The sequence below is a fragment of the Tubulanus polymorphus genome, chromosome 4, assembly GCF_964204645.1.
Source record: "Tubulanus polymorphus chromosome 4, tnTubPoly1.2, whole genome shotgun sequence".
NCBI classification, from domain to species: Eukaryota; Metazoa; Nemertea; class Palaeonemertea; order Tubulaniformes; family Tubulanidae; genus Tubulanus; species Tubulanus polymorphus.
In genome coordinates, this window is record NC_134028.1 from 8,045,175 (window position 1) to 8,056,836 (window position 11,662).

General features: G+C 38.3%; 2 protein-coding genes across 4 annotated transcripts; both read left to right on the forward strand.

The window, feature by feature from the left end:
- The first annotated feature begins 270 nt into the window (after positions 1-270).
- LOC141903918 (scavenger receptor cysteine-rich domain superfamily protein-like) lies at positions 271-6,690 on the forward strand. Of its 2 annotated transcripts, XR_012619112.1 has the most exons (10): positions 271-366; positions 828-988; positions 1,093-1,255; positions 1,337-1,485; positions 1,617-1,782; positions 3,179-3,481; positions 3,657-4,004; positions 4,135-4,527; positions 5,366-6,460; positions 6,674-6,690. XR_012619112.1 is itself a non-coding variant. In XM_074792300.1 (9 exons), exons 1-9 carry the CDS (start codon positions 294-296, stop codon positions 5,614-5,616), a joined length of 2,007 nt encoding a protein of 668 aa, XP_074648401.1. In that variant the 5' UTR covers positions 271-293; the 3' UTR covers positions 5,617-6,501. The 2 variants fall into 2 exon arrangements, 1 of the variants encoding a protein (XP_074648401.1); XM_074792300.1 differs by lacking the exon at positions 6,674-6,690 and having other exon boundaries at positions 5,366-6,501.
- On the forward strand, positions 6,635-11,502 carry LOC141903919 (uncharacterized). Of its 2 annotated transcripts, XM_074792301.1 has the most exons (9): positions 6,635-6,991; positions 7,995-8,069; positions 8,152-8,737; positions 9,111-9,318; positions 9,411-9,437; positions 9,821-9,903; positions 10,028-10,201; positions 10,296-10,353; positions 10,766-11,502. In XM_074792301.1, the coding sequence occupies exons 1-9, from the start codon at positions 6,835-6,837 to the stop codon at positions 10,919-10,921; spliced, it is 1,524 nt and encodes a 507-aa protein (XP_074648402.1). In that variant the 5' UTR covers positions 6,635-6,834; the 3' UTR covers positions 10,922-11,502. The 2 variants fall into 2 exon arrangements, with proteins under 2 accessions (XP_074648402.1, XP_074648403.1); XM_074792302.1 differs by lacking the exon at positions 7,995-8,069.
- Positions 11,503-11,662: the final 160 nt, after the last annotated feature.

An 11,662-nucleotide genomic window follows, 5' to 3' on the forward strand; every position in this document is an offset into this window, starting at 1 on the left:
GTGAATTAATCTTTTAGATTTATTTCACTTTCCTAACGGACCAAAAGTCAACTTTCTTCATTAGAACCGAATTTCTATCCAAAATATGATGACTTATCATATGTCAGTGATTGATCTGAAAATGTATCTAAATTTCGCGTCAAATACTGCCCAAAAAAACGTTTCCGTTTTCAAAGGAGAATTTAATTACTGTTGAGAACGTGATACGAAAATTCCAAACTTATAAAAGGGCAATAAATCAATTTCCCTTTCTATATCGTTTAAATGCATATTTCATGAAGGGGTGAAAGAAAATGGCGATGTTGTTAGGCGCAGTATTCCTGTTCGTGAGTTTTGTGTGGATTGATGGAGCGCCGAATCACGAGAGTAAGTCAATGACTATAAGATGAAGCACACTAAATCTTGTTCGATGTTCCGACTGAGCCTGATGTTCAGATTATTCGCTGATTTTAATTGCATATATTGATTTGATATGAAATTAGCGATGTGAATTTTTTTCTGGTTCATTTACGTAATTTGCGTGACGTGCAATATTCAATATTCGCCTTCAGTACAATCATGGTACAATCATTCATTCATTTGGCTAAAAATCACAGTCTACCCCTGTTTCGCTCCCGGCAGGTTTGGCGGGTTTGTAAGGGACGCCAAATCAAGACAAATCAGACGAAATCTACCAATCAAATAAATAACACGGTCAATCACTATTCTAAGATTCAAAAAATCGCATTCTTACTATTTTCTACGGGAGAGTGTTCCTTGCGATTGTTACTGGAAAATCTCAAATAATACCATCTTCAAGGAAATGGTAAAAATTACTTCTTTTACAGTCGGAGATGTAGAAATAACCATAGACGGCGGTAACGCTACTAACGGGGGTCGCTTGTTGGTTCGCAGACCAGGGGGTCTTTGGGGAACCGTTTGTAACTTCGCATGGCAGTTAGACGACACAAGAGCTGCCTGTAGGCAACTTGGTTTTGAAGGCGGCGAGGTCAGTAAGCAGCATGCGCTTTCTCAAGTTCACAAGTTGAATAACTAAAACTCATGAGATTTACATGCGTTTTTTCGATATATATAAATGTTTGATCATTTCAGTACTTCACAGGACTCAACACAGTGCATAAATCAGTGCCGATACATCTTGACACGGTTTATTGTTTACAAAATGATCGTAATATTACAAGGTGTTTGGCTCACCCATGGGGCCAACATCCAAACTGTGGTGACCATTGGAGTGATGTGCACATCAGATGCTATTGTAAGCATGGTACTAAACACTAATGAAGAAATTCGGCTTGGTTCCTTCATAGAAATCACAGTTTAAAACGTGTCTTTTTAGCATTGAACGTCACATTACATTATGGTTTGGTTTTGGTATCTCAAGTCGGTAAAAACAACTGGGGCACTGTGTGTTACCGTCCTTCCTCGTACAACGGTGACATTATCGCGAACGCCGCTTGTCGGCAGGCAGGGTTTGAAACTGGACAGGTTTGTAGGACCACGGGACCCGTTTCACACAGAACGCCAAAACTCCATAATGAAAGGTGTTTCGGAGTTTCGAAATCTGAAAAATGTCATTGAAGAGATTTCAAACAAAATGTGTTCTATGTCGCTTTTAGATTGATCACGTGAGCAGAAATACGCAGTATGGCGCGGCAATATACATAGAGGCCTGCCGGGGACGCGAGACTAATTTATTGTCGTGTTCTCATTCGAGCTGGAACAGGCGAAATCTTACCTGTGACTCCGATACTTCACTGTTATTTGTTCATTGCCACAATGGAAGTAGGTTTATAGCATATTTTTCACATTTTATAGCTCTTTCACAATTCGATCGGGGGTTCATTTCAAGTCACTTTTTTTTAAATTGAGCTTTCTAAACTGTTAATAGATAAAGATAGTTTGTAATTGATGGGCTGGGGCAAAAAACAGGCTGATTTTTCAGCGTACGTCTATGGGGGCTGATTAGGGACATCGTGCATTATTTATTACCGATTCGTGACCAAAAAAGCATCCTCAAAATACGATTGTTTTACGCCACTTAAAAGCTATCCAAAAAAAATTTTCATTCATTTTACGTGTGATCTACTGATTCTATGACATTGTTGACAAATATCCCATTGTTTTTACGTCACGTAAATACTACGTAAAAACGTTGGAGAGGTTATTCTTGTTTATTGTTTTTGGCTGATAAGAACTCTAGTTTTTTGTAGCCAATCCATGGCTAATAATTGCATCCTCAAAATACCGTGTATAAACTTCGTGAAATAATCCCATCGTTTATGTAGATTTTACGGGACACGTAGTAAACGACCAAAGAATACGAAAATGGACAAAATGATCTTGTATTGAAATGAATTGTAGTTGATTCCAAAATTTCGATGTATCAAATTAGGCAGCCAAACAAGTTAACCCCAATCAGTCGCTTGCTGGTTAAGACTGCTTCGAAGATTGTTTTACGTACCGGAACCGAAATTTCCAATTATTCATTTCGATTTAAACGAAGAATTCTGTAATTTCGACTGCCAATCACATAACTATTGTACTTGAATTTCTCATATAAAAATCGAACTCCCTGTTTCGCTCCCGGCGGGTGTGGTGGGTTTGTAAAGGACACCAAATCAAAACAAATCATTAAATGAAATCTACAAATTAAATGAATAGCAGGGTCAATCCCTTTTAACATGAAATTAAGAAAAACTGTAAGATAGTTTTTATGTGGCGAGTCGATAAGATGCACGATATCCGTGTATGATGAATAAACGCGAGAAATCCGACAATGATTAAGCCGAAAATGCAAAGTTCTTGAATAAATATATTTATTTATATATATATCATTGTCGGATTTCTCGAGTATTTTTATGTGGCGTAAAAACTACGTACGTATACATTCAATAAACAACGTGTAAGTTCCATGATAGATTTTGTTTCATTGTTTTTCGCAGTTTATACGCAGCGTAAAAACTAGTAAAATCGCTACATTTTCTTATCACAATCCACTGGAGAAAAAGTAATGCACAATGTCCCCAATCGGCCATATATGGCGGTGTCAAATGAATATCAAACATGGTATTTTGCCGGCCCAGTTTGGCAGAACCTTAAACATAGTTTTGACATTGAAAAACCAAATCAATCTGGATCAGTATTCAAGAAGTGATAACAAATTGTTCATTCATAACAGGCAATCCGAAAGCAAGTTCACAGCACGTTTTCGGCGCACTCACCTTTGGGGGGGGATTGATCTGCGATAACGTTTTCGATCACAATGCTGCATTAGCGGCCTGCAGAGACATGGGCTTCGATAATGGAAAATCAATTTGCTGTTCGTTTTTCTCGCCCGGCCGCAACATGTCGTACGCGGTCAGTCAACTGAAATGCACCGGCCACGAGGACAGGCTCGTTGAATGTAATATGAAATACGGACGGACCTGCGCCACCAAAAACTACGCTTCAGTCATCTGTGCCAGTCGCCCTATTGATCAAGGTAAACATAACTAAATTTACACGCATTTATCTAAATTTTCTGTTTATCATTTCTTTTTATCAAGCGTGTCAAATTATCCGTAACAAAATAGTGGACGACTATTTGAGAATTTAAAATAGTGACATACATGTAGGTTCTTCGCGCTATTTCAAATGAATATTTATGTGAATTCAAGTTCTAGAATTTCGTGTGCCAAACACAACATACGGACGCGATGGGGTGCTCACTTCGAACATTCACGATAGATTACGAAATATGCTCGTCTGTGCCGATTCGTGGACCGATAGAGACGCCGCAGTACTGTGCAGGGCCATCGCGCCCGGAACGTCAGGCATCGCGTACAGATCGCCATACAGACATCGGTGGCTGGTGGCTTTATTTGGCAATTTCAAGTGTTCCGGTGTTGAAAGTCGACTTCAAGATTGCCCGGGCATCCGAGACGCGAATTCCTACGGATCGAGATGTGACGATATATTCGGAGCGGCCGCTTTCTGTTATTACCCGGTGAAACGAGCACCTGCCTGTAAGTTTCTTGCAAAAAGGAAATCTGAAAAAAATAATGGGATTTGTTTCCATCTCTTTCTCAAGCTCATTTGCTATCTTTATTTTTCTACAGTTGGTCTTTGTTACGTTTATTCTCATTGTTTCTACAGTTGTTTTCAGCATGGCGAACGCACGAAACTCACAAGGCGCGGTTAGCGGTATTCCTCAGATTTCGTTCACTTCAAAAAACTTCAACGTCACAAATCGATACATATGCAATCCTTTAGTCAATTGGGGTGACCGTGAGGCGACAGTATTTTGCCGAGGGCTTAACTACGACTATGGTAAAGGAAGTTTTACATACTTGCCCTGGCTAACGAAGTTTCCCAGAAAATATTTGCTGTTAGAAGTGCGGTGTAACGGAAAAGAGAAGTCGATTATTCATTGTTCACGTCACGGACTGCTGCATGGCGCACAACGATGTCCGGTTTGGTCAGAAAAACTACAGAATGGGAAGAGAATCTATAAATTCAGGACGGCCTACGTGACGTGCTATCCAAAGTGTAAGTATAAGAGGAAAATCTTCCGAAACGTACCTAATTCCGGGGACAGTATCTCTACGGCTCAATCCTAAGCATCCTTTGTGGATAAGCGAGTTATGTTGATTTTCTAACTCGGACTCCCTGCATAAATCTAGAAACTTAATATGTATCTTTTTAATAAACTAAACATGTTTATGACACATTCTCAAAGAAAATACATGTACCTACTCAGATGACAAACTGTTGTAAAAAAGTGACCACCAAGTCGATGTTCGCTGAAGTAAAACGTACTCTGTCTCCAGTTGGTGACAAGAATGGACAAAGTATATAACACGTTCAAATTATGAATGCATAAAGATACACGAAAGTAATAATCTTGAAATTGATAAAAATTATACGATGATAAATCATATCTGGGACCCTAATGGCCGAAGTGAATATAGTAGCCCCCATTTTTTACTCGGGTATACGCAGGATTACCTTACTCCTGAGCGTGGCAAGGCAAGTACGATACTGGTACCCAAAAATGAGTATCCCCCTCGATAAACGTGACGAGCACTATATAATTCACATTAATTCGCCTTGGCTTAACCATGGACGTATAAACTAGTTTATACGTCCATGGCTTAACAGAGGTCAAAATTCCTCATCCCGGGAAAAATTACGAGTTCATAGTCTCTCAGCTCAATTCATCTCGCACTGGCCCCTTACCCCAGCATTATTGTGTCTTCTTCTGTATTATTTCTTATTTTCTTATTTTCTCACATCGTATTATAGATCTTTGTTACCATCCATTTACAGACGTCTTTTGGGAACTACGTAAAAACACTAGTCTTCTTGAATCTTATTCTATCTGCAGCCACCACAAAGTCATCAAATGAATCGACTACCATTACAACAATGAAGATGCCGTCTGCTATCAAAACTGGTGGTGGTCTAACTAATGGAGCAGTTGCCGCAATAGTAGTTACGGTCTTGGCTGTGATCATAATAGCGGTTTTGGGCGCAGGATATGTTCTCTATAAACATCGTTTATCGTCTCTGGGAGCGCCAAACGATATTGACCTCAGTGCTGGAGTTACCAACCCGACATACGCGAAAGGCAACTAAGGTGCCGTGACAAACGCAAACCCTGACAAACGAGGATGCTGAGATTATGAATTAAAGCTACTTTTCACATGTTGTTTATGTGTTTATATAATCTACAAACTTTTTCTTAAAACAGTAGTAGGGCTCTCCTAATGCCTGATAACACTAGACTCTACTAACAACCCTCTCAAGATCTTACAAACTTATTAGATCTTACGTATCTCTAATAACTACCGGTGTAGACTGCAGGCCCACCAGTTCGCACCAACACTATACGAGACTGGCAGTAGGCTACACCAGATATTGATTCAAACAATCATACATTTTGGAATGTGCTTTGCCTGATCAGCATTTTAACAAAGTTAGTTTCTTGAATTTCTTGAATCGCCCGATCGATTAATATCTTTTCAGGCGGTTGTACGGTGATACTGAGGTTAAAATTGTATGTCAACTTGTATGAGCCTTGGTTGATACGGTTAGAACTTTTTAACCGGCCATCGTAATTTTTCTATCTTAATATAGCGATGTCCCTCTTGTTTATTTGATTGTATAGACTTGGATTGATTTACTTTGATGTCCCTACAGCCCACCACACCTGCCATGAGCGAAAAATGGGGTTTGATTGAAAATCGAAGTACAGATAGTTGTGTGATCGGTGGTCAAATTTACATAATTTATTGGTAGAATTTTACATAATTCTATATATTCTATATATATAATTCTATATACATAATTCTAATATATATATATATACTTTGATGTCCCTACAGCCCACCACACCTGCCATGAGCGAAAAATGGGGTTTGATTGAAAATCGAAGTACAGATAGTTGTGTGATCGGTGGTCGAATTTACATAATTTATTGGTAGAATTTTACATAATTCTATATATTCTATATATATAATTCTATATACATAATTCTAATATATATATATATATATATATATATATATATATATATATATATATTTATATATACATTCCGATTTATATTGTATACCCTATAACTTTGATCAAAAAGAATAATTGAATTGAAGTTTTATATGAATTTTTCTTTTTACAAAATAAATTTCAAAAGAAAAGTTTTCTCCTGGATTGGTCAATCTTAAGAGTTATATATGGAAGCCTTGACTCGCACGGGAAGACCGATTAGAAAGTCCGGACCAGTTGTTTACTCGTGCGTTTTAGAAATACCGACCTCATTGAGGTCATAAGGGTCATCAGCTCGGATATCGGCCAATGAGAAAAACACCCGCGAAAAAAAGGAACCAATCGGATCGTTTTAGGAAGGCGTGGTTGACCGTGTTTTTTTTTGCGCGCGATAACGCTAGGGGTGTGTGGAGCTGTAAGATGGCTGACTACGATGTAAACAATCGTTGTTCGGCTAATAATTCAGGTAAATTAAGTGACAGAAAATAATATTTCACAGTTTTGTCGAAAGGAGACTATTTGAACTAATCCGATGAATTAATGCTGCATATTTTATTCAATTTCATCGGACTTTTGATGAGTAAGCTTTAATCAACGTCGATATGTCTCCAATCCTCTAATCCATCGGCATTCACTCTCCCCCGCCCCTCCTAGTCTGAATACCAGTCGTTGTTACGGTTCCGTACAACCAGGAACAACGGCTAGGTACTAGACTACCCCGCCCCAGGCACTCGGCACTCCAACCCACCGACCACGGCCACATCGCCGGTTAGTAGCCCAGAGCTAGTAGCCACTCCATAATTGCTCGGACTCTCCTGTCCACTACACTCCTACTGAGTGTAACTGCCTGGCACGATGTACAAAGATAGCGTCGTAGGTGGGGTGTTGTTAATTAGTCTGAATACCAGTCGTTGTTACGGTTCCGTACAGGAACAACGGCTAGGTACTAGACTAGGGTGTTGTATGCCCCCTCCCAATGATGTCAGTCTCTACAAGTACATTATCAACCTTTTTAAATCGCCTTCCCGGATCTCCACTGAAGAAATGAGACTTTGCCCCCTGTCTGTCATTTAGTTTCATGATTGGATATTTTCATCATTTGATTATGTGTTTACCAGCTATAATAACAGTGTCTGATCTAAGGAATGAAAGCCACTTGCCCGGGGGGTAAGCATATCTGAAATTTCGCTTGCCCCCTCCAAAAGCTACTTGCCCTACACAGGCAGTCCGATTTGTGGCACAATTCACCGTTGTATCCACTGGTTAAAAAAGCTTTGTGTCATTGAATTGCACTAGCCCGGGGGGGACAAATGATAATGATAACCTACTTGCCCTGATGAGAAAATGCTTTTCCCGGGCAATCGGACAAGTGCTTGGATCAGACCCTGTAATAAATTAACTAACTACACCCATCTAGGCCTATATAAATGCCAAAATGATTTGCCTTATTATTTTTGCTCATAATACAGTAATAAGACATTCCTCGAGAACTACGTCAAAATGGTTTTGTCTAAATTGGAACTTGTCCCAGTTATCCAAAACAGGTGGCTATCGTCAAATTATTGATGAAGATGATTTAGGCCGAAATTTCAACATATTTGACATTTTATTGTGAAATACTTTCAGTTATCAGGAAACCTCCATACATGAGAAGATTGTCGCAAGATGATGGGATCAAGAATAACAAAATTTTGCCTGGTCATAGAAAAGATTGTGATAGCTCAGATGGAAAAAGAGAAGGAATATGGTCTGTTACTTCATCGTACGTCGATGAAAAAAATCATAGAATGTCGAGAACTTTCAATCACAATCATCACGACTCTTCCGCAGGTCCACGTGTGGCCAACACATTATCCGTAAAAGACCTCACCGAGAATCTCATTCAGTTGCTAGAAATTGACAGTGCTCTTCATAAGACGGATCATTGCATGCTTTCAGCCTTAGTTGATGGGAATAAAATATTTGAAAAAGTTAAATTCGTAAGCGCCGCGAGGAAATCTCCTGGTGATAACAAGAAAACCGGACACTGCGAAGATAGCTCGAAAAACGATGCATTGCAGCCATGCGTTTTTGGATTCAAGTCTCAAAAATGTATTTCTGGTAACGAAGCGACAATCTTGGAGCAGAAGCCATCTGAATTTCAACTCGATGAAAGTGATTTGATAGTACATGGAGATCGTAAATCGGTGGATCAAGTAAAAAAAGATTTTGGGTGAGTTTTTGTGAGAAATACTTGAATTTCTTAAAGAATTTCGGTGGTCTCGGCGGTCCAGACCCCTGCCTTCCCGTTGCCATTTTCGTCAAATCAAAGATCGTGAAAATCACCTAATTTGAACCTCATGATCCTTTAAGAAATTTCATATTTCGACACGCATTTCTTCAAAAATATCTGGTAACTACGATGGGAACCTGCAACCGGTAGCCTATGAAAAAAATTAATGGCTGCTTTATCCGTGAGATACCTCTTATTTTCTCCTGGACCCTGGCCGGCCATCCAAATATCCTAGATCCGCCTCTGTGTTGTTTTGATAAGATCACTATAATAAAAGATGGTGGTTTAACGTGGTTAGATTATGTCATTACAGAATTATTCCGTCCACTTTGCGACCACTTTTGCCCTGGCTGTGTGAAGATGTACCGCGCGAATTGACGGGTTTTGATTCGACGAATTGTTTATCATTTTTACCCTCACTTCTCGGTCAGACCGAAGATCTGCCCTGTGTTCCAAATCTACTACAATCACCAAATGATCCTTTACCATGTTCTTATGTCATTCCTCCTGAACAACCGTGGGTAAGTATACAGAATTTTCCATTATCTTCAATGCAAGTCGCAACTTGTTTTGCTAGCGTTAATTTTCTGATCGTAATGTTTCTTTTTTTCAGAAACCAAAAAAGTATCGTTACTGTTGGGTAAGTTTAAGACATAAACAGCAGTTAAAACATTTTCAGAAGGCTGGAAATAGATATATTTATAAGTTTGAAAACCTGCTATATACAAAATTCAAAAGAATAAAAGTGAACTTTTTTATTCATTAAAAATTGATATCAAAGGACACAACATTTCATACTCTCACTAGAGATCGTCATCAGGTGTATGATGATCTTTGATTATGATACCACCTGATGATCAGATCCCTTGTGGGAGTTCGAAATGTTGTGTATTTTGATTTTGATGTATGATAAGTAAAATTCACTGGGTTTTAAATCTATTCTCGGCACAGAGTGTGGCTATTCTACTAGAAAGATTTATATATTAGGTTTCGATGATGTTTTGAATTATCGATCTTTTGCAGCCGAAGTCGAATTTTACTGAGTCTTTAGCGGCATCTAGTGCCAAAATCAAGCTCTACAACAAAGATGGTGACCTACTTTTTGAGTAAGTCATTCAATCGATCGCTTAAGTCAAAAATTGAAGCCTTCCCGTAGATTTGTAATCGAGTGCTATGATTTTCTCTCTAAAAATGGGATTGATTAAATGACTCAAGTTTTTCATAACTTAGGCAACAAAATAATGGCAGAACATGCGATGTAGTTCGCAAAGAGATCATAGAATTGGAGAAATTAATTCAGGGAATAGGAACTGACGGAAGTCCGTGTTTAGTCGTGCAATTTCAGGCCGATATAACAAAACTGAAATCGATGGTAGATGACACTAACACAATGCTTGAAGCTGAGTAAGTCGTACAGTTTCGAACATAGTTTCCATCTATCATCGTATTTTTGTCAAGAAATCTTCACCGCTTACTTTATATTTTCTTTCAATTTCAGTATTTTTCGAAGAAATCATAGATCAAGACTCGACAACCCAGAGGTGACCGAGGATCACGTAAGCAAAATTCACTTGTTACAATAATTTCAAAATCATTGATGCTTTTATTGAGCCACTAGCCACAGATACTGTTAACCCTTGAGGCTTCTTGGCTAAAAGATACCTTGTCTCTCCTAATCAAGCGGGTTATTTTGTGAACTGCGATAAAATTTGTAATCAGTTCATTTCTATAGGCGCTAGGTCATTTATTGTTTGCTTAATCATGATTTTTACAAAAGTAATGTACAGCGTCAGGGTAGATAGGCGGATGGCCAGCCGGGTCAACTTTTAAGCTCAGTAGAAATGAAAAACAAGATATCAATTTTTTTAGCCTTAGACCAGTTTAAACTTGAACCCTAGGATCAGTTGTATTGCTAAATCGATGATTCCTAATCCTTCTGATAGCTGTTCTTTTTCTAAATGATTTCAGTTCGGATTACGACAGTTTTATGCCGATCACGAAAGTATCATTCGACAGATACGGATACAGCACGCTATTTGTTGTCGTGAGTTGGCGTTACTGGAACAAGAACTCAACATCAATGAGAAACATTTCTCCGACACTTACATGCAATGTGATATTTGATGCAACAGTTTTTCCGCTCAACACCTACTGTCTTAATCAATTCATCTTCTAAAATCAGGAATGTCTTGAATCTTGCCCAATTGGGTCTTTAAAGTAAAAACTTTGTGGTCGATGAAGATAAGAGAGCAAAAATGGTAATCGTCCTTGCTCTGAAAATGGTTGAAAAAAGGGTTTAAAATTAGAGATTCAATTACCGGTAGATAATATACCCTGAGATTGAAGGGATACAATCAAGTGGTATGCTTCTTTATACAGAAATGTTTGAAATACAGATGTCACTTTAAATGCTATATTCATTCCATATCTCTATGTTCATGGCTGTGTAACAGTTCATTTTATTTTCCTTGTTATACAATGTATTGCTTTCGTGTTTTCTTTTAAGTTCACAATGTTATTGCGTGCTGCTTTTGTCGATACTGTGCTATATTTTTAGTCTTGTTTATTTCTGTAACAATTCAGGTTTTACAGGGTAGTAGCTGCATGATTTGAAAGCGCAGTTTAGGTGCTTTGATTTTTGGAAGTTCAAGACATGTATTGTCTAAATATTGAGCATTTACATTATACACGTAGTAATATATTTGTATAAGTTCACAAAAGAATAAAGTTTCAAATCATTATAAATCTGTACAGGTTTATTTCATGAGCTTCCTGGTTCAATGTCTGGTAATTTCACCCACTGATCAACACCGTGTTTGTCGTGTGATTTAACAATTTATTCTGATAGTTTCGAAGTTTTCACTA

Excerpts from the sequence above, each read along its gene's own strand:
- LOC141903918 (XM_074792300.1), top strand. The coding sequence starts at position 294 with ATGGCGATGTTGTTAGGCGCAGTATTCCTGTTCGTGAGTTTTGTGTGG. Across the intron at positions 1,783-3,178 it reads TGTTCATTGCCACAATGGAA|GCAATCCGAAAGCAAGTTCA; the intron begins GTAGGTTTATAG and ends CATTCATAACAG. Across the intron at positions 4,005-4,134 it reads GGTGAAACGAGCACCTGCCT|TTGTTTTCAGCATGGCGAAC; the intron begins GTAAGTTTCTTG and ends TTGTTTCTACAG.
- LOC141903919 (XM_074792301.1), top strand. The coding sequence starts at position 6,835 with ATGAGAAAAACACCCGCGAAAAAAAGGAACCAATCGGATCGTTTTAGG. Across the intron at positions 6,992-7,994 it reads TTGTTCGGCTAATAATTCAG|TAATAAGACATTCCTCGAGA; the intron begins GTAAATTAAGTG and ends CTCATAATACAG. Across the intron at positions 9,904-10,027 it reads GATGGTGACCTACTTTTTGA|GCAACAAAATAATGGCAGAA; the intron begins GTAAGTCATTCA and ends TTCATAACTTAG.